At 41.3% G+C, this 22930-nt stretch overlaps 2 protein-coding genes across 2 annotated transcripts; one reads left to right on the forward strand and one right to left on the reverse strand.

Moving 5' to 3' along the window:
• Positions 1–1951: 1951 nt before the first annotated feature.
• On the reverse strand, positions 1952–15042 carry cab39 (calcium binding protein 39). Its single transcript, XM_080888434.1, has 9 exons — positions 14854–15042; positions 12007–12162; positions 11693–11857; positions 9232–9350; positions 7414–7582; positions 6221–6280; positions 5715–5780; positions 5160–5303; positions 1952–3144 (listed from the first exon to the last, which is right to left on the reverse strand). The coding sequence occupies exons 2-9, from the start codon at positions 12118–12120 to the stop codon at positions 2956–2958; spliced, it is 1026 nt and encodes a 341-aa protein (XP_080744560.1). The 5' UTR covers positions 12121–12162; positions 14854–15042; the 3' UTR covers positions 1952–2955.
• Positions 15043–18186: 3144 nt separating this feature from the next.
• her8.2 (hairy-related 8.2) lies at positions 18187–19973 on the forward strand. Its single transcript, XM_080888435.1, has 4 exons — positions 18187–18470; positions 18586–18681; positions 18761–18839; positions 19261–19973. The coding sequence occupies exons 1-4, from the start codon at positions 18408–18410 to the stop codon at positions 19593–19595; spliced, it is 573 nt and encodes a 190-aa protein (XP_080744561.1). The 5' UTR covers positions 18187–18407; the 3' UTR covers positions 19596–19973.
• Positions 19974–22930: the final 2957 nt, after the last annotated feature.

The raw sequence follows: 22930 nt of genomic DNA on the forward strand, positions 1-22930 counted from the left end.
GTGGTATAGGTCCTGCCTTAATATAGCGAGAAACCAGGGTTCTGTTTCTTCAGGAATAGTTCTCCAAACTCCTTGAAGGACATTCAAAACGCTTCTTTGCATGTTTCTGCCTTTTGGTCTGTTCTCTGTTAAGATGACCCCACACTGCTTTCGTAATGTTGAGGTCCGGGTTCTAGGGACACCAATCCGTGACTTGTAGAAAAACACACAGTGGAACACTCTCTAGATATGGGTTTACTGCACTGGCAGAAAGATGAAATTACTGCCAATCAGATGCTTTCTAGATGATCTTTCACAGTGGATCAAAATCTGACAGTTGTGTGTTCGTAATTCCATCAATTTTGGTAAAATCACAAACCATGACAGACCCTCCACTGTGTTTTACAGACGACACTACATTCACTGTTCTACCTCTCGCCTGAAGTCCTCCATAAACATGGATTCAGACACCGTTTATCTGTTGTAGCGTTAAGGCCTGAAACTTCTTTCATCCTCCACTTTTCTAGCTTCCTTATTTAATAAGGACACCCTTCACACCATGCTGGGATATTATACGTTTTGAGCTAACAGCTCCTTAGGAATCACCTTGGTGTTTCAGAAATACTATTTTGTGTCTGTCGCCATTTTATCTTTGGCAGTTTCCATAGGTTCAACTAAAGAATGGTAACAAAGTTCCTAAAGATTCAATTACAAATTTTGCTTTTTGTAAGTTGTCTGTTCTGCATAGACTGAGCGATTCCCATCTTTATGTTAGAAGGATTCATCAGTCAGTGTTAATGGTCAGGTACAAGGACTGGACTGAAAATGAGTGGAGAAATTAGAAAAGGCTATTTACAAGACACTTGACTTTGTAATGCTTTTACCAAGTACCCACATGAACCTTAGAATCACAGAGCACACATACAATCAACAGCCGAGACTTTGATAGTCAGAAGGAAAGCAACAACAGGCTTTGTTTTATTCCAAATATTTTTTTTGTTTGTTTTGTTTTTATTCCTTTATTTCGATTGTAGGGCCCAAGCCTTTGACACTTCTGAAAGCACCCACACGCTCGTTGCTGAAACTGGAGTCAAAGCCAGCGTACAGCCATGTAGCCAAGAGTTCAACTGGACATTTCAATGTTGTTAAATAGCTGGAAAAACCAATTCCAGTACAACATCTTTAGTACAGCATCATGCACAGCCAGTGGAGCAACATGCTTGTTCAATGCTCATGGAAGAACTATGGGCTTCTGGTTTCTGTCTAAATTGCTTGAATGTGTTGACCATAACACGTTGCCCGAGTTCAGTGTAAATGCAGAAAAATCTGTGGTTTCATCAGTTTTGCTCAGTACCATGAGGACAATCCAAGATGCCCAAAGTACTCTGCTACCCACAATGCTTTACGCTCACAATTGTACTGGAATTAAATCAACCCTCTGAAGAGACAGGCTCAAACACAAGGGAAAAAAAGGGTGTAGGGGGTGGGGTAAGAGTGTGGAAAGATGTGCTGAGTTTCCAAAGTCCTAATGAGGTCACCCCAGAAGTACACTCACTGTGGGGCTGCACAGCACTCCAGGGCCTCATGCCAAACAGTGAGAAAGAAAAAAAAAAAAAACAAGTTAATGAAGAAACTGGGGAAATCTTCATCACCCTAACTCCAGTAAGTGATGCTGATCATCCAGTACTTCACAAAGTGCACAAACACACAGGCTTTAATGTTTCAGTAAATGCTCTGCGCCTACATCACCTCCCCCAATACATATTCAGCAGTCTGAGTCTGAAATACTCAAAAATGTAGATGGAGAATAAAAAGAAGATTAAGAGATCCAGAGCTAATACAATGACATTCCTCTGCTGGACAAATTGTTAATATCCTATAAGGTTAGCTAAACGTGAGCTGGCCCTTCAAAGTATGTACAAAGAAACCCACCAGCAATCAGCAGTAAAATGAAATGCAAAAACAATGTCACTTAACTTGTGTTGTTTTTTATGGTTTAGAAAGCAATTTGATTACAATTAACCGAAAACATTATGTTTAAGGTAATATATATAATATATATTCATGTGTCAAGGTTAAACAAAAATCTACAAAGCAAAAGAAAAGAAACAAAAAGGCATATGTACATGTTCATCCTGTCCCAGAAAACAATAAAAATGTCCATGTCTTGGGCTTCACCAGAATTATACCTTTCCTCCCTCCCTGCTTTGCGCCTGTGCTTCATGTGCCCTGTGGTGACGAAGCACACGGGAGGTAAACGGTGCGATGGCGTCTGAGAGTTCGCCCCTGTAAAACGAGCCGCTGTTGCTTTGTTGGATGAAGGCATACATGTTGCTGTGATGCACACAAATTTCAGTTTGTGGCACTGAACGTGGGTGCCGGGCTCGGCAGGCCATCACAGAGCCGACGCCGGGCACAGCAATGGATCTGTCACATTTCGAGGCATGCAACGACCACACACACACACACACACACACCAATGTTCAACTTGCTCGTACCATTTCCAAGACATACACACATTCTTGCAGCATGTGTGTATGCATGTTTTGTTTTTTTTGTAATACGCATGTTTGTGTAAACGGGTCCATTTTTGTTGCAGGAAGTCTGCCTTACTTTAAATGCACGGATATTTTCTGCCACTGTGTTTGATGGGCTGTGGGTTGTGTCAATATAATATACCGTAAATGTCTCGATGTGCAAGAAAGCAGCAGCAACTATTATTTTCTCTTTTGAGGGAAAAAGACTGAAAGGAACAAAAAGAAAAAAGTTCCGGGGTGCAGAGGAGCTGGCAACTTCCTGACGAGTTGATACGAGTAGATTTGTTCTTCTTCTTTTCTTTTTTTAATTTGTTTCTTACATTTTGTTCAGAAACCAGAATAGCAGCTGCTGATGGGGTCCATTAAGCAAATGTTGCCTGGATGATGTCCAGACATGGTCCTGGTGGCACCCCCCCTAAACTTCTGCACGCTCTTCGCCTCAGGCCTCCTGAGGTGCAGGCTTCTTAAGATCCCTGATCTGTTTGACCAGGTAAGTCTTTTCATCGTTGAACTGTTCGTCTTCTGTCCTGTCGTTTTGGAACTTGCTCAGAAACTCGATGAGTTTGGTCTGGTTCTTCAGCAGGATGTCGAGGATGGGCTGTGTCTTGTTCGGGTTGGCCACAAACACCTGTGGAGAGAGACAGAAAGAGGGAATTTTTCATGATTTTGTTTTCTACAGAATCTGTATCTGTGGTGCTAGCAGGACCACATGTGCTCACAAGAAGAGGCTCACCAACACTTCACCAAATAACTCACTAAATAGTAACAATATATATTGCACTATTGATTATATTAGTAACCGAGTACTCTGTTATTCCATCGATTAATGAAAAATCTGATGAGAAATACTTTTGTCCTATTAATGAGCAATAATAAATATTTCAAAGAGAAAAGAGGATCTTTCAGAATAAAAAGCTCAGATTTGCCAAAAAACAAACAAAAACAACAACTAAACCCTTTGACTGTATGTAGAGGTCATATTAAAAATTTATTCTTTAAAGAAAACATTTTCTTAAATGCAAAAACATAAATATCTCAAGTAGAGTCATATGTCAGAGTTGAATAAAATTCGATGCATATACAACAAGGTAGAACAGGTGTGTGTTCATGTGTTTTCATTGTAAGCCTTTAAAGAAGAAAGTGGTGGCTGCAAGAAATGCGAGCATACCAGCATTTTGAAGTGTGCTCTGTGCTTTGATGCCAAATTCTTATACTGCTGCTATGAAAACATAAATGATAATAATAACATTAATATCAACAACCCTATCCCGGACAGGGTGAACTGTTCCCTCAATGGTCTTCTCATAGGGGTCTTCTGAATTGCTCTTTGTCTGGTCCCTCACCCAGAACCAATTTTCCATGGGAGACCCTACCAGGGGCCAAAAACAAACAAAAGGGAAAAAAAACCCTAAAAACAACATCGCCCCTGGGATCCCTGGGACACACAAACCCTTCAACCACGATAAGGTAGAGGGAATCTAAGTCTCTCCCTTAGACATAGGATGAGAAGCTCAGCCATCCGGGAGGGGCTCAGAGTAGAGCCACTGCTCCTTCACATCGAAAGGAGCCTTTTGAGGTGGTTTGGGCATCTGACAAGGATGCCCCCTGGGCGCCTCCTGGGCAAGGTTTTCCCGGCATGTCCCACCGGGAGGAGGCCCCGGGACAGACCCAGGACATACTGTAGAGATCATATCTCTAGCCTGGCCTGGGAACGCCTTGGTGTTCCAACGGACAAGCTGGAGGAGGTGGCTGGGGAGAGGGAGGTCAGGGCTGGGCTGCTGCCCCACGATCGATGTATGTATGGATGATAATAATACCAATGTGTCCAACCTAACAACCCTCAGGTCAGTGGCTCAGAGTTTTACTGGCCCATATACATTTTTATTTTTTTTTATTTTTTTTTAAAGCTATTTTTTCTTATTTTTAAATATTAATGTAATTTAGTGAACACTATAATTTATGTTTCATTTTCAATCTGAAAAATGTTTGAAATAAATATGATCTAGTGCATCCCATGTCCGCCATGAGACTCACCCCGTTTGCTGCATGTACGTTAAACTGTGCCTGTGTCGTCATCACTGCTGCTGTTGTGTTGTCAGTGTTTGTTTAAAACTCTGTGGGCTTAATGTTGTCAGATTTCTTTATTCACACGTTGCTCCTAAATACGTTTGTACTGCAGGTCTGTTTTTAGTCACAAATGTAGTTGAAATGCTCATGTTTACATTGTTTAACACATCGATGCGCTGCACAGCTGTGCGTTAAATGAAGCACTGAAGCAAAACATTTGTGTCAGGAATTTTTTATAATTGAATTACTCCATGAACTGGTGCAGCTCTGTCTTGAACTGCAGGCAGTGACAGTAGTCTGTGCTCTGCATTGCAGGCTCAGTGAATTCAGCGTATTGGCACACGAATCAGTTCTCTACCTGCTGCTTCTTCCACTAAGCAAAAGAAAGCAGAACAGAACTAGAAATGATCCACATGAAAAGTAGAAGAAATTAGAAGAAAGTCTGCCTGATGTCTTGAATAATTTACACAACACTATTAAATCAGGAAGTGCATTAAGCACCTTAATATTTTCTTTACCCCCCTCAAGCCTTGCCTCTTCTGTAGAAAGGACTAGCATACAGTGCTTTGATTCTACCTTAAAAACGTGGAAAGCCTCGAACTGGATGTTGCGGCTCTTGTCCCGTAGCAGGTTCATCATGAGTTTGAGATTCTCTGGCTTGCTGATGTATTTTGTCATAATGGTGAAGTTGTGCCGGTCGAGGAGCAACTCCCCCAACAACTAGAGAGAGAAAAGAAATAAAAATGTATTCCATCAGTGTATTTCTTCTACTATATTTAAATAAGTAGTCACGCTTTACTCGTTTGTATATAAATCATTAGTGATCATGAATAAGGCAATAAAAATGTGTTTGAGAATCACCAGTGGTCAAACATCTGGATTACAGATTTAGTCATCAAGTACTCAGTCTTCAGACTGAAATCAAATTAAACACTCCAAATATGAGGCCAGTGAAGGAGCCATTAAAGCTCTTTAAATAACCACATAAGTTTGTGGTCTAACCACTAGATGGCAGTCATGTTAAGAGTGATTCAGAGAAACCCAACACTAGAAACCATTTTTAAATAGCTCTCTGAATAGAGTTGCACCACTACTTGAAACCTCTTTACTGGCACAATCCTGGGCTCTTACCTTGAGGGACTGCCTTTTAGTCACGTAGTTTTCTGAGTGGAGCAGCTTCTCATATTCACTAAAGAACTAGAGCAGCAGAGAAAGAGGCAGTGAGGCAGACAAAATACAAGTGGTCAGCGAGAGAGGCAGTCATCTAAATGCTTCAAGCGGTGTTTTCACAATTACATCTGTATCTTGTATCAAAACACTGTGACAGGAAAATGAGAGCTTTTCCTCTCACGGACTGACAGCTATGTTGTGCTCCCAGCCTGCAAATTATCGCCCAAATGGCTGGTTTGATGTTGTTAGAAAAAGAGATTGCCAGCATCTTAAACCGCCTGACTAACAGAGACAGACCTAATTCACACGTAATTGGTCAAAAGAAACTGTTTTTGTTTTTTAATCTAAAGCTTATAGTTGTCTCAAACACTATCCTTGGCAGGGGTGAGGCTATATGGTTTATTTAAGAGTACATTTTTTACATATTTTGATCTAATCTAGATATTTTTAGTTAAATGTGAACTTACTCTGTCATAATGTTGTTCCAGAAACTCTGCGCTGAGTAGCTTGTGTCTTGTAAGGAGGTCCTGGAAACAGACAAAGCCAACTATCAGCGACACATTCAGACCTGACAGTTATGACTGGGTCCCATCTGTCTCCTATTTGTACAGCGCAGATACAAACCACAACCCAAAGAAATCCATTTACGTTTTGTCACTAAATGAACCACTCTGAAGCTAAAAATTAGCGAGAAAAGACATGTCAGCTCACTGTCTGATGACTGAAACTGTTCCAAGACAGCAGACAAATGCTTTATTACAATGGTTTATCAAAGTTATCTCTTGCTGGATGGAATGAACACGTTTACTGTCAAGACTAACATGCCAGTAAATGTATTCAATAAGTAAAGGTGTGAAAGTCTTTTTGAATAGCACAAGATTTAAAATAGTCAAAGAACTCCACAGTAACTACACAGCTTGTTTGGTTTCTATCAAAGCTAACAAAGGGCCGTGCACTTAAAACACTTGACTACTTGGATTTATCAGGTTTTTCCTTTCTTTTCTTTTTTTTTTTTTAAATATGTGTCTAGAAGAAAACCCCTCTCACTCACAGCAGTAATCATCCTGCTTCAGTTCACATCGCTGTCTTGTACTTAGTGACTTTGTTGCCCGATTTAGCCATTTTCAGATACCCTTTAGTGGAGAATCCCCCCCCCCCAAAAAAAGAATAAAATAAAATAAATCTCTCAGCATGACAGAGAACAGCTGTGTGTCATGCCAGGGGAATAAAGTAATAAACTTTCTGTTGCTTCTTACACTCTCTTTGAGTGATTATTTTACATGTACTACAACTTGGCCCTCGATTTGCATGCTCAAAGCTGGCACTGGCCTGTCGTCCCCATCCTGAAAAAATACCATCTTAAACATGAGCTGCTCCAATGGGAGACTGAAGTAGCAAACTACAAGTAAGGGCTTACATAATAATATAAACAGCTATTTAAACTGTCATAAACATAAAAGCATGACCAGGTTTTCCCTTTTGAATCTAAGAGGCAGATCATGAGAGCTGAAGTGTTGAGATCTGGTTTTTAATTCAAGGCATTTGGTGACTGTGCTTTGTCAAGTCTGTTTTCTTTAAGCTGTTTAGGCAGTTACAGCTATGAGGAACCATAGATGTTTTAGAGCATTACTTCAATAGATTAACAACTTTGCTGACTTACTTTGAAAGTGGCAAATGCGTCTGAGGCAATGTCGAATGTGGACATCTCCACGTATCTGAAGAAGTCGTAGAATTGTTCTGACCACAGTGTGATTTTGGCCAGTGGCTCATGTCTGATGCACTCCCTCAGCATGATACCGCAGTTCAGTGCAATCTCTGGAGACTCATACCTGCATATAACATCAACATATGGAAAATGATTTCTCATTTTGTATTTCACATGCACGCAAACACAAGCGGTAGGAGGATGGATGGTTTCCTGAAAAACTGAAAACAAGAACACAGTGAGCTGCAAAATGTTTGGCATAATAATGGTGTACAGAACAAGAGCAGGCCGATATGACTACAAATATTTATCACGATATACATTGAAAATTTGCGATAACGATATAACTGACGATATAATTGACACTAGACAAGATACTTTACAACTCCACAACTTTATTAGTGCAAAAAAACTTTGTTGTGTAGCTGACGGACGAAAAGCTAAACCAGTTCCACATCACTGAAGTTGCAGCATTTTTACAAATCAATTCTGGTTCATCCGTTTCATTCAACAATCCGCTTTCGCCCTTCTCATTCTCCGTCGCTGGCATGCTTTTTCCGCCATGTGCATATGAAAACAAAGGCACTGCGCATGCGCGTTTTACCCATATTCTATGGCAATATTTCATTTTCTTATCGTTGCCCAACATTATACCGGTATTACCGTGAACGGTATGATATGGCCCCGCCAGTTTCACATAAAACAGACTTCCAGTGTTTAAACTGAGTGCAGCTAGCCAAAGATCCTTCAGTTTTCAGGAAAGACAAAGCAGGGATAGTGACTGAGCTGGGTGAAAGCTTATGATGTTTACACTACTGATAATGAGGATCAATTCCACTGTGCGACACACAACAAGGGAAATCCTCATTAGTCCTATCACAATGGGAGTATGCGCACAAGATGTATGTTCTTTCAGAGCACCACTTTACTGCAGACATTTAAATAGTTTCCCTTGGGATTAATTGAACAAACACAAAGAACAGAAAGCTTCAGTCACGTCAAGCTGTGCAGTACAGTAGTGCATCTATTCACCGTGCCCCTGGCACAAAATGACTGATCCTCGTGTCGTGTGCTTGGTTTTCACAAAACAGGTTTAAGAAGAGATTTTTAAATCCTTTGGAGTCGCTAGGATTTCTGCACAGGTGACTCCAAATATTCTCATATCTTCATCCAAGTCAGAAAGACAGAAACAATCTGACTAAACTGACAACATAAAACCAGTTGTGCTTCTCATGTGTTGTATAACCTCTCCACTTACCTTTTCAAACCTTCACTGAACTACTGAATCTGAGAAGCGCAGACTTCCAATTCTATCTAACTGAAACACCTGACATTTTGAGCACAGCGATTCACAAACTTATTCCAGCCTGGACTTGCATGTAGCTTGTTGTACTCTAAAAAACAAGAAAAGTGTAACTGTATATGTTACTAGTAGCTGCTCTATTACTGCAAAATTAGACAAGGTGAAGGGCAGACCAGGGGATATCTGTAAGCGTGGATGAGGTGCACAGAAACGAGCCACCTTCCACAAGGTGTAGCACTCTAGGATGCCTTATACTGGTGTTTTTATAATCTGTAGTGAACTGGACTGCTTGTTCTATTTTTACTTTTCTTATATAGGCAGCAGCTCTCATTTCCCTTTATGCTAGGAAGAAGTTACTTGGTTCCTTGGTCTTTTCAATACCAAGTACTGTTAACAACAACAATTATAATGAAATAATCATGGGGGGGGGGGGGGGCGGCGGCAGTATTACTCCGTGTATATGCTCTTACCCTTTAAGCAGCATGAAGAGAATATTCTGCTGGGTGCAAAGATACTCCACCGTGGGTGTCCGAGTACCAATCTGACGCCTCAGGATGTTGTTGAAAATCTGAGCCACATCTTTTTTACCCTGACAGAAAAATACCACATGAAGGCTTAGACAGAACAGAAATGCACACAATAGAGAATTTATACATGAAGTCATTTTACAACAAGCTCTCTGGGTGGAAAGCCAAGGGGCCGTTGTAAATGTAAGGTGTGGTGCTTTATTGCATAACAGCTAATGAACGGCTAGGAATCTGCTGCATTTTTAATTTTCTGCAGTGTGGCAATAAAACCTTGATGAAAGATTCGTTCTCTTGAGGTTTAAACATATTGACAGGAAACAGCACTAAACAGAGGAGCCAAAAAGAGAGACACTGTCATATACTGGCAAAACTGAACATATAATAAAAGTGTGTAAAGTTATCAGAAATATCAAATTACTGTCACACTTTGATATTGGACTCTTGTGCTTTGCAACTGTTCACCAGGCTTTTCTTTTGAGCAAGGGGGCAGTATGAGCGAGGGTAAAAGAGGAAGGAGGATCACACAGTACAGTGAGTCACACTGTGATGGGGTGAGTCAGGGAAGCCTGCAGCAGTTACCACAAACACCATGACATATTGCAGCGAGACATGAGTTTGCTCCCATATCAAAACAGGCAGGTTTGTCATTAATAGCAAGCTGTCAATCCACGTGCACTTTTTCGAAACATCCTGCTTTTTCCTTCTCATACATAGTTCCTGCATACAACTAAAGTTCCTGCACCATTGTTTTAAAAACAAAATGCTTTAAAAAAAACCTTTAAAGAGAAAAACAACAGTACTTTTTTTTTTTTTTTTTAAACCACAGTTAAAAGGGAGTACATTTCTGCAGATTTTGCACTGCTGGTCAAACAGAACAAGAGCTTTAAAAACATCACTTTGAAATGTGGTTTGAACCATTTAATGGTGCAGGGTCCTACCAGTCTGTTCCATATCAAGGAATCTAATATTTTTAGCTTTTATTTTTAAGCGATCAATTACATATTTACAAGATGCATACTTAAATAATTTTTTTTACCCAAGTTCAGGAACCTAATTTAATTTGCAGACCCTCTTTCGTCATTTTATCCATGCATCCATTCTCTCTATTCTTATCAGGGTCATCAGGGGGCTGGACCCTACCTCAGGTATTATAGGGAAAGAGGCGGATTAAACCCTAGACAGGTTATCCTTTGACACTAACACAGAGGGCATTTTATATTTAGTTATATCATTTGCTATACTGCATTTGATTTGTGCATTTGCTACTGTGAATTAGTGGGGAAAAAAACAAAAACAAATCATCAGTGAGTGTAAAGTTACTGCAGGTCCACTGCCAACACACAATGATGACCAACAGAACACTGACATGTTAAGCATCATTTATGATCTTGCACATGTGTCTGTCTGCGTACACTTTTGTGTTTGGATGGGAGGGGTTTTCACCCATGGCAGATGCACTCCTCCTAAATCCTGACTGCGTGTTGCTGGAAGCAGATGACACATACTTCTGCCAAATGCCAATTGGTTGCCAAGTAGACTGGAATAGGCATGGGAGCAACAGCAGAGTTAACCGGGAACTGCAGAACCGCAAAAAGAAATTCAAAGATAAAAAACAAAAAAAACAAATAGCATGAAAAGCACAGACAGTGCTGAAGTGACACTTTTCATAGTTCTTAACACTGTTTCACTTCAGCTCTTTGTTTATTGGAACTTCACTCTTCTGCACAGCTGGCAGACGGACAAAAGCATAAGCAAGAGTGGTCCACACAACGACTGTACAACAGAGCTCTCTGCAGGCAGATTGGACATCCCCAGAGTGCAAGCATACCACAAACGCAAGAATAATTTTTTATTTTCATTTACTGTTTCCATTTTGTGAATCAAAATAAGGCACATGTCACGACATAAAGTGATTCTTCAACTAATATTAATGTGAAGTGATTTTAAACAAATTAAAAACAACACCTGAAACAATTAGTGGATCAACAAAGTTCCTAAAATAAATAGCAAGAATGGGACAAACATTATGACTTAACACTGTTTTGCTTTCAGATCATCAATATCCATCCACTTATACTGACTGATTAATGTAGGCTTAATTCCTTGTGCTCTCTAGTTGGTTTTATTGTGCGTTCCCTTTATGTTTGCAGTGAGAAATAAAATGTATCCACACCTTTTCAAACTTTCTCACCACAATCTGAATCCTCTACATCATGTGTGCTAAGTGCTAGACCTTACATGTCACTGTAAAGCTGCTAATGGCTTCTAACTGCAGATATTTTATTAGGTTAGTGCCCCTGTAAGACGCATTCTTGCAATGCTTGCATACCTTGGATAAATTGAGACCACTGTTCAATATCTACCACTAGTTCCTGTTCTTTCAACTTCACATCAAAAGTCTCACCTCAAAGTCGATGAGCTGCAGGTCTGCTATCAGGGTGCTGAGTAATCCACTGTTGTAGAGTTCCTGGGCGAGCTGGGCCACTGCTTCTGTCTGGGGCTCTTTTTCATTAGTCCCATACAAGATCTCCTTCATGGCCACAAGACTCTTTGACACCTCCTCTGTAGCCTGAACACACAAATTAATCCAGGGCACAACATCAACATATCAGATTATCTCAAAGTTCAAACAAATTCCTTCAAACTCGTGTCACTAAGTACAGTGAACTCTCTTAGGTGACGGACACTGCACCTGACAGATGAAGAGATTCACCCTACCTTCTCTGCCTTTTTGTCTGAGATGTCGTGCTTCTCGAGCACCGTCATGCTGTCCTTAAGATTCTTGACGATGTCCGCCGGCGACTTGTGGGACTTGCCAAAGGGGAAAGGCATGGCGGAGAGTTACCACGAGTGACCAGGCAGCCGACTGTCCACCTGAGGAAAGAAATGTAAAACAAATCCACCTTTCAGATAAGACCAAGTACAATCACAGAAATGGTAAAACGAGCAGACACAAAACCCTGAACAGGAGAAGTTTGAAAGGTTAAATACCGCAGAAACAGGAAATGTATTGACTGCTGCTGCACTTACAGGTGTGCATGGTAGCAGTAAATGTATCCCTCTACTTGTTACTGTATTCAAGACAAGAAGAGATTTTTTTTTTTTTTATCTTATGAATTAGCGTTTTTGGCAAATGTTCATTGGATAAGCAGAAATGCTGCTCATGTCATTACTCTGGATTGAGCCTTTGATGAAGTTGTATTGTTATGCAACTTTGAGCTGAGAAGTAGAAGTTGGGTGGGGGCAGGCCAGTGGTGCACTCCATATATCCTGTAACAAACACTAACCTACGTAGTAAGTCCCAAAGAAACTCTCAATACTAATAAAAGTCAAGCTCATGTTAGTTATAGAAATAAATTTGTGGAAATATGTTTTTTTAATGATTTGCACATATCTAGATCTGACCTTTAAAGCTTCATTTAGCAGCTGTAAAAGCTTGTGAAGTTTTTTGGTCATTATTAGTAAATGATTAACTGTGAAATGAGCTTACTATGACACAGGGCCACATAAATGAAGACACCACCTCAGACCTTTGTATGCCCGACTCCTTCACTTCAATAGCATACCTAAACAGACACTACATTGCCAAATATACTTTATCAGTTCAAATTTAGGTTTGTAAACACACCCTTTGAGTCACAAATCTATAAAACTAAATCCTCAAACGATACCAAAAAACAAACACTAAAGACCCTAGAAAGGCCACGGGTGATGCAATCGACTGATGTCACCATCTCATATCTCACTGCTGCTCCTGTTTAACTGTGTGACTTAACAAGGACCCCTTTCTACAAAATTCTCCGACCCACCCAACAACCCTAAGTTCACAGGGCAGGGCAAAAGTCAAAGTTTCATGAACAGTCACGAAGAGGCAACACCAGGCCAGCAAACTGTAATCCCATTCTCATGATCAGGTTAGCTGGAGGAAAAATAGAAAGCGTGCTGCCCTTTTAGGACATATTTCCACTTGATGTTTGGTGAATTTAGTGACCTAAAGGTACAAATCTGGCACTGCCACAAACCTGTTTTCCAGCCAGGATCCTCTAAACTGTGCACACAAACCCTGGAGTTGTCACACACTTCCTCTTATATCTTGGCAGGGAGTCCACATTTAGAAAGCAATGCTGGAGCCAGGAATATAAAACCGAGCAGCAACCAAAGTGGGGTGGCAGGCTGCTGCTGTTGCCCACCATTCATATATGATGTGTCATGTGTGACAGAGCTGAAACAGGAGAGCCTTATGTTCCCAAGCGGATGGTTTTTGCTTGCTCACAGCTTCGTTAACGTACACAGGCTTCAGCTTCGCCAGGTGGCCACATGCGTCTTTCGCGCAGGCTAATGCTCGTTAATGTAGGCAGCAGAAGCGCCTCTCTGCTCCTGACCTGATACAGTACCAGTGACGCAAATAGGAGGAAAATACATATGGTGCGTTCAAAATCGGTAGATCACATCTAACCCACAATGACTCCGGTACTAATCAGGAGCCCGAGTAAAATTGTGCCAACCTGACGTCTGTACAACCTGTCCTAACACAGACAAAAAAAAAAAAAGACAAAAAGAAAATCCAAACCCGCTCGACCTCTCTTTGGGTAAATTAGCCTAGAAATACTTGTCGTGGCAAGTGACAGTGAATCCTGTCCTATAAGTACCTACCAGAACTCAAACAATACAGTGCCATAGAACAGCTCAACGTTAACCTCACCATCTCTCTCAGTCCAGACAGCAGCGGGTGCCCTGCTACCATCTGAAGGTAAGCTAGCAACCGCTACTCGCTGCTAGCAAGTGCTAGTCAAGTCCCCTGATTTATTTAAAAAATTTTCCAAGCGATATATAAAATATATATATATTATACACATCAACACATCTATTTAATGAAAGTATTACCACTCGTACAACTTAAAAGCTAATTGCAAACCTACGGCCCAATAAGCTGTGCAACATAAACCTGACAGTGAGCACCGCCCATCTCTGTTATCCATGCCTGGTTTGTGATGGTGTGAAGTCTGCCAACTTTGCGCAATGTTAACAAAATGGATACTGAATAACATGGAGTCTAGCAAACAAAGGAGCGTTTACCGCAAAGCTGGAACAATATGCCACTTAGCTTTCTTTCATTTCTGCAGGACAGCGAACTTTATTTGTTTGCAAGGTAGCGTGGCCTATAGTTTTTCAATCACAGTCCACCAAACAACCGTGCTACTGTTGGCTGGCTTATGGAAGTGTGTATATGACTGTGTGTGTGCTGTCGACACACGGGAGGCCTCGGCAGGCCCACTGCTTACAAGCATTTTCCAGCTGCTAAACCTTCATTTACAGCTGCTAGGAGTTGTGGCAATATATTACCAACTCACTAGCTATCATAAGGTAAAAGTGGCTACGTTAATTAGCTAACTCGGCCTAACGTTAGCCAGGCCTGACTGAGGCTCCTCGCGTTAGTGCTTTGAAAACCATGCCTGGCTTTAGCAACTATCAGCAGCAGGCTAGGTTCAGCTAAACCGTTTCCACTTGCTCAGAAAGCTATGCCTGCAAACCACAATTCATAGGATAATATTCACAACACAATACCTTGCAAACGGCGTTTTCACTCGTTTCTCCCGGTTTGTCAAGACAGTAAAAGGCAATCCAGGTGCTCCTCGGACCAAAAACCGCTTTGTTTTCCTTGCTCGTGTCGCCTCCCCTTGTTTGTACTGTTGTTAATTGTGCAGCCCCTGTTTCCTCCTAGTGCTTTCTCTGAGCCCGACTGGTAATGTTAGCAGAGAGCGGCTGTCACTGCAGTGTCGTCTAGCGCCTCCGGTGGTCGCCTCGTGCAACAACAGTGGGGGTTACACTGCAGGGACATGCGAGATCACCGCATGAGGGCGCGCTTGCTCCATAGACAGATCATGGGACCTATAAGATGAATTAGGTAGAACCCCAAGCGACAATCTGCCTGCAAATAAATGTACGTATGAGGTGTCTTAAAAGCTTAAAAGCACTTCCTTTAGCAACAACAACCTTTCACTTACACTGAACCATATGATCCCACTTCTATAGTTTCCCTGCAACCGTCCAGTGTGCAATATGAATACTAGCATCGGTCACAATCTGTACATGCACTAAACTTCAATAGAAATGTGTCTTCTTGCCTATAAATATCTTCATGTCCTCTGATCAGTAATAAAACGTTCAAGATATTTTACTTTATTACAAACTTTAGGATTATTGACTTAAAATCAGGAAATTTGAAATATTTGTCTTCCTTTTATAACTATTTCAGTGTACAGAGAGCATATGTGGAACGAAATCTTAGCACCCCATTTAAGGTTAGAAACCAAGGCCTTTTAGGATGCAGTTAGCATAAATCTGGAGTACACTGTATCAAATGTCACCTGAAGGAAATATTGTACTTACAGGTTATGATTTGAACTCAAAGCATTATTATTTCATCCAGTTTTGACAAATGAAATGATGTACATTAACACATTTGAAATAAGTCTACATTTTGCTTGAAATAACTCAGCCTTTTCCTTGAATTGTCTACATTTTGCTTGAAATAAAACTGAACTTTGTTTGAAATGGGTTTTTTTTTTTAAGTTGTGTGGTATGCTCTCTCTATTAGCACAAACTCTTCCTTAACTCTAAACAAAACAAATATTGGATGCATTGCATCCTTCCAAATTTCTAAATTAATTAGTTGTACTTCAAGTTGTTTTCTAAGTGATGATGCAGTGTATTGCCAACAGCCAGAGTATTTTAAAGCCTCTTGTATAGGAAAAATGTTTTGTTAATGCACAATACATAAAACCATTAACTCCTTAGATATTAAGTTAAGAATGTGCAGGCAGTGGCTTGGGAAACAGACAGCTGTGATTCACTTTAATAACCAAAGCCTCAGGTGAGAGCTAACAGAAGCAGGAAGAGGCTTTAATTTTATAGCTGTCTGTTTAGCTGCATGAAGTGGAGTTTAGCAGCTGTTAGCTCCAAACTCTGTTTTTCATCTAAAGGTGTAGTAAGGGTTCACCTAGAGCTGAAAGTTACATGTTGGGGGATAAGACAGAAGGAGAAGGCTGGTTTCTAAACAAGAGAAGCCTCAGGTGGAGGATAGTGGTGGGATATGGCTGACTATCAAAAAGTAATTGCAGCAAATATGGCCCCCTCATAAAGCATTATCTGCTTTTGCTGGCAAACCTCTAACGAAAAATGAAACCTTGTTTCATCATTTCATCAAATGTTCATCATAATCATCAGATTTGATCTTAACCCATAAACAGTTAACTGAGTAAAGTCAATTGCAACGTAAAATTCAAAGCAACTACATCACCCAGATGGTTTGAGATACCCACTCCCCAAAGCGAACACTGATGGGATTGGCAGTCCTGCATGTCAAGCCCTTGCATACAGGTAACATACCTGGTGTATTTGTGCAGTCTGTTATACTGTAACAATTCAGATCCTCTGTGTTATTGATTCCATTAGAATTCAGAATTCAGTAGTACTGACATTACACTCGCTGACCATGCTGGTGCAGGGTCAGATTTCAGAACTGCTTTAAATCTGCAGAGTTTCCATTCCACTACAACCCAGAGGTGCACTAGTGGATTGAGATCTCAGAGATTCAGAGATTCACTTTCACATCATTTTTTAAACAACTGGTTATTGGAGTTAATGTTGCCTTGGTACTACTCAAAGCTATCTGGCCATTTTCCTCTGACCTCTGGCATCAAAAAATAATTTTCTCAGAGAGAACTGCAACTCACTGAAAGTTTTCTTTTTTCAGAAAACTTTTTTCCCTTTTTCTCTGCAAACTGTAGAGATGGATGTACGAGGAAATCCTAGTAGATCAGCAGTTTCTAAGATACTCTGACTTGTCTCTCTCTGTAGCTCATGAGCTGTTTCGGGGCCTATTTTGTCTTTGTTTTTGCCACTGTCTGCCACTGAACACTGGAAAAAGATGGATCAGTAAAATCAAAACTCTATTACAAACACTTTTGTTATAGTAGTGCGACAACAGCCCCACAGTGGCTTCAAAAACCCACTCCCTTTAAAAATACAGACGCCTACTTAACGCTTCTCTGAGGGATTGATGTATTTGGATTGGTTGCTATGTGTTACACCTGGCCTCGTCACCGGCTATCTACTGGTCACTTGCCAAAGGCCGAGCCTCCTCCTCGTCCTCCTCTGGTCGGGCCCTGTGTGAAGGTTATTACTCACTTCATGCTGATTAAGTTTGGGTGAATAGCGCTCTTTGTCCGACCTCGATTCCCACGACCCGGCATTCGCCTGGCAGTCGCGTGGCTCTGAAACAAGGGCTCCCACTTTAGGGGACCCAAAAGGTAGGAGGACGGGGAGGGAGCGAGAGAGGGTTGAAGGGGGAGGGGGTATCTGGTCAATCTGACATCTGCTCGTAAACAGTTAACAGCAGATGTCTCACATTTTAAAAACACCGAATGTGATCAAAGCAGGCTAAATACACAGCGTGTCCCCCCCCCCCCCCCCCTCTTCTGCGCTTCCACGAAGGTACAACCTCTCCCAGTGCAACCAGCTTCTGTTAAAGTAATTCAGGGGTTTTAAAGGATATGATTATGAACTATAACAGGTGACAGAAATATATTCTCAGGTGATTTGTCAGCCTTTTTGTGTCGTCCCGTGAGCTCTGAGGAAATAGGTTTGGTCTTTTTTTGCAGGTGTAATGTTGCCCTTGAATAGAATAGACGTGGGGGTCCCGGGAGTAAAGCACGGTAATTGCACACTCTTGTTCATGCCTGGGAGAAGAGGAAACTGCAGTTTTTTGGTGTTGTTGTCGGGTGAAGAGGGGGGAAGGGGGGTGTAGCGCAATGGTTTCAGGCTGGACATCTGTCGCTTGTGAGCTTTTTTTTTTTTTTTTCTAGGCCGGGTCTCTCAGTTATTCAATGGAGCCAGTGACCTGTCAGTCTTGACTGATGGGACCCCGTGTGTGGGAAAATCCCGCAGCCAAAGAGTTGGCGCATTCACATGCTAATTGCGCCCTATAAATAAGAGGGTCGCGCCGCGCCGAGGACCCTAGAGACGAACTGAGATTCAGAGGAGAAGGGACAAAAAAGCGCGCACACAAACACACACATATACACATACACACACCATCACACACCACAGGTTAAAACATGACTGCTTCATCCATGGCGCACAACCTGGGGAAACATCCTAGCGCAAAGGAGGAAAGAAAGGTACTGGACATACTGAAGCCGGGTTTCTTTTTGACCAATTTTTTAAATGAATCCAGCATAGTGCCTCTCCATCTTGTTTTTGCTGCTCTTACCTGATTTGGTTACTTTTTTACAGCTCAGAAAGCCGCTCATTGAGAGAAAGCGGCGGGAGAGGATAAACAACTGTTTGGATCAGCTCAAAGAAACCGTGATCGGAGCGTTCAGGCTGGACGTGAGTATTGTCCTTACGTGTCTCCTCTGAGCAAACAGCGAGGGCTCAATAATAACTGAGGTTTCTCCTCTCTCGACAGCAATCCAAACTGGAGAAAGCGGATATTTTGGAGATGACGGTGAAACATCTGCAGAACATCCAGAACAACAAAGTTAACGGTAAGGAGCCGGGCACTTGATTGATTACGATATTACGAGCTTTGTTACTGCTGTTATTCATCGTAATAAAATAGATTTATATCTCCGTTTTTTTAAATTTGGTTAGGCGTAATAAACCGATAACGCGTGAGAATGAAAATCCACTGACCCATTTGGCATTAGGCAGCAGGGGGCAGCATCAGCACATATCATGGCATATGTTGGAGGTCTGACAATGTTTTCACTGGGTGGTGGTTAGAGCAACGTGGTATGTGGAGCTGCTGGATGGGCGAAAGTGGAAAAATTAGAAAATGATGGCTGTCTGAGGTGCTGAGCCATGGATGGAAATGTCATTGCAGCCAACCGGTTATACTGGTTGTGCTGTTTCCTGTTACCACCGGGGTTCGCTGTGACACATGTATCTTTTTCTCTCTTCATTCAGACCCCACGTTAGGCCTTGAGGCCCAGCAGAGATACAGCACGGGCTACATCCAGTGCATGCACGAGGTTCACAACATGCTCCTGACCTGTGACTGGATGGACAAAACTCTGGGCTCCCGTCTTCTCAACCACCTCCTCAAGTCTCTGCCTAGGTCCACCGATGAGCACCCCCTCACCCTGCCCACACCCAGACTCGATGCTGCTCTTCCAGCCACCCAAGTCGTCCCAGGGTCCCCCCTCAGAGTAGAGCAGTTCCAGAGAGAGGCTGGACCTCAGGAAAGGCCAGCACTCCACAGTTCCCACCTGGGGACACTTGAGATGTGGAGGCCCTGGTGAACTGCTGGATTGATGATCTTGGTTGTCCATTCCGTTAGACCATCCTTTGTTATGTATCTTATAGATATGCTGCTCAGAAGACAAACATGTGGGGCGGTTTTTGTTCCAGTGATTATTATTGTAGGTGTGCTATAATGATTCTATACAGACCTTTTCTCAGTACTTCCCTTCAGAAGTTGACCTCTTGTAGCCTGCATTATAGAAGGCTCTTATTAATCTTTCGTATATTTATTGTATTAACAGCTTTATTTATTGTTATTATAAGGCATGACTTTGCTTCTTAGACCACCTGCTTGGCCTTTGCATAGATTCCTCCTTTGCTGTACTATTAACCTAAACATTATTAATAATAAAACTTATTTTGCACTCACTCAGATTGTATGATCTTTGCAGGTGCTCTTTTCTGTTGGATCTTGACAGGAGTACTTTAAGGTCTAAGAGGCCTACAAGTGTTTATTGTAATATGATGTTACAGTAATATGGATTAAGATTTTTAGGGATTATACAGCATTCGACTGTGACAGGTTCCAGCCCTCTTGTGGCCCTGGATGCGATAAACTAGGAAAATGGATTCATGGATGGACTATTGTCATGTAATGGACATGAAACAAGTCAAATAAGTGCTAAACTCAACTGCCTAATCGAAACGTGTCAAAGTCAGAAAGAAAACACTTAAGTACTACATAGACTCATATCCTTATGCTCAGTTGTAGTTTAGCTGATTAAGCAGAACAGAGAAGCAGCTAATATTTGGACTTTTCATAAAGGGGTGAGAACAGATGTCAAAATTTCATTTCCACTACCCCAGTAAGCTAATATGTCTAACATGAACACCCTGGGACCAACAAATCTACAAACCGGATATCATAAAATCTGGCATGCTGCATAAAATGTAAATAAAAATAGAATGCAGTGATCTGCCCCCTAATCTTATTCACAATAGAGCTTAGAAAATATATCAAATGCTTAAACAGAGAAATTTTATCGACAAATATTAACTTGTTTTGAACTTTATGACAGTCATCTTTAAAAAAAGGGTAAAGTAAAAGAGAAAAGTAAGTGGCACTAACACTAAAGAGCTGGAAAAACATGTGAAATCATTAGGTTAGCGGGCCAGTAACATGACTGGGTAGAAAAAGAGCATCTTTGAGAGGCAGAGTTCCACCAATCTGTAAAAACTGCCTCTGCATATCGGGGAACATTTTCAGAGTTCTTGAATATAAAATTGCAATCATTTCAAATATGTAATGATCTACATCTACATCATGTCATGAAGAGAATGTGTAGAAATGTGCGCATTAGACAAGGCCCAAAATCAATACTGGATCTTCAGGCCCTCATAAAGCATAGCATTAAATCATGGAAATAAGTGCAAGGGCCTTAGAAAACTTCCAGGAATTACTATCTATGAGTAAAATTCACAGTGCCATCCACAAATTCAGGTTAAAGCTCTATGGTGCAAAAGAGAAGCCATTCCTGATCATGATCAGAAAACTCTGCCATCTTCTCTGAGCCAAGGTTTATCTAAAATCCACCGAGGTAAAGTAGAAAACTGTTCTGTGATCAAACAAATAAAAATCTCAAATTCTTGTGTCATCTGGACTAAAGAGGAGACGGACCATCCAGCTTGTTGTCAGTTTTCAGTTCAAAATCTCTGATGGTATGGAAGTGCATTAGGTGGATGACAAACTTGCACATCTCAAGTTATATACAGATTTTAGAGCAACACATGCTCTCATCCAGATACCCTCTTTTTCCTGATAGGCTGTTCATTTTTCAGCAAGAGAACGCTAAACCGCAACTGCACTTATTACAACAGCAAGTCAAGGGGATGAGCAGACATTTGAAGCATGATAAAAGGGAAAAAATGATGACAAATAAGACCCTGGACTGCAGTTAGAATCGGACAAGAATGAGATATTTCTCTCCCAAAAGTCCCACAGCTGCCTTTCCTCAGTTCCCAGATGCTTACAGACTGTTGTTAAAAGCAGAGGGATGCTACACAGTAGTAAACATGATTCCGTCCCAACATTTCTACATAATGTTGCATCAAATTGAAAACAAGCTTTTCTTTTTTTTTTCTCTTAAAATTGTACATTTTCTCAGTTTAAATATTGGATATGATTTTTAGATTCTTTTGTGAATCAAATGTGAGTTTATGAGATTCGCAAATCATTGCATGCTGTTTTTATTTACATTTTATACAGCATGCCAATAGACAACATGAGCTAACATGAGCTAAAACAACTTTGTGAGTAATATATATTAGAGCTGAGCTTCTTTTGCTCAACCCTAATATATATATTTGCACTGACTATAACTACAGTCAGTGCACCCAAATCATAACACAACAGTTTCCTGTCTCACCTCTAATTGTGCAAAGCAGATTCCAGTATGCAACTCAAATTCTGCTGAGGTATCCCCCCCCACCCCCTCATATAAGACATTTCTAATAGGTCATGGCAATAAAAGAAGTGTGAAAAGAGAGTCATTTTTAATGTTTCTTTATTAGAACTGCTTCCAATGAAACCTCTTTGCAGAAGGTCTGTGGATTATTCTGAGATGGAGGAAGCTGCTCGACATATTTGTTCCATTTGACTTTATCCGGATACACCTGAACTCTGTATGTTTGTGGAAAACAACTCAGTCATAACGATTGTTTCTTTATGATTTGATGATTTGGGAGGATATGACATATAGATAAGTACCCACCAACACTTATCACTTGTGTGCAGGTTTGTCTGGCTAGCACGATTTGTAATTATAAATGATGCCAGCATTGTATAGTGCGTATGTGAGATGAGAGGACAAGCTTATTTATGCTTCACGCTATGTCGCCAAGCTTGATTAGCTTCGTTCCGAGTTCGCTACATTACAATAAGGGAAGCAGATAAATACAGTGAGGATCTAAACGAGTTGTGTGTGTGTGTGTGGGGGGGGGGGGGGGGGGGTTACATAGCCATCTGGAAGCAAAACAAACGTGTCAGAGATGGCTCATACATTCACGTTTTAATAAAGATGCAATTCATTATAAGCTTCTGAGAAGTGCAAACGTGCGAGTGTCCCATTCCCCAGCTATTATAGTCCCTGTGATTGGCCACCACATGGAGCCAGGCGGCTGGTCTGAAGAGAGAGGGAGAGAGGGAGACAGAAAGGGGGACGCCTGGTCCCTCGGCGGAGCTCGCCAACAAAAGCGAGCCGAGACAGCTGCTCTCTCCACAGTCCACACCATTAAAGCTCTCTGGAACAAGAGATCTGGGGGTGGCGAGGTGCCAAAAAAAACCCCTTCACTTCAAAGGTCTGAAGGGCTTCATTCATTCGGGGCACGGGGCTTC

The sequence above is a fragment of the Rhamphochromis sp. 'chilingali' genome (genome assembly GCF_963969265.1).
Source record: "Rhamphochromis sp. 'chilingali' genome assembly, chromosome: 8".
NCBI classification, from domain to species: Eukaryota; Metazoa; Chordata; class Actinopteri; order Cichliformes; family Cichlidae; genus Rhamphochromis; species Rhamphochromis sp. 'chilingali'.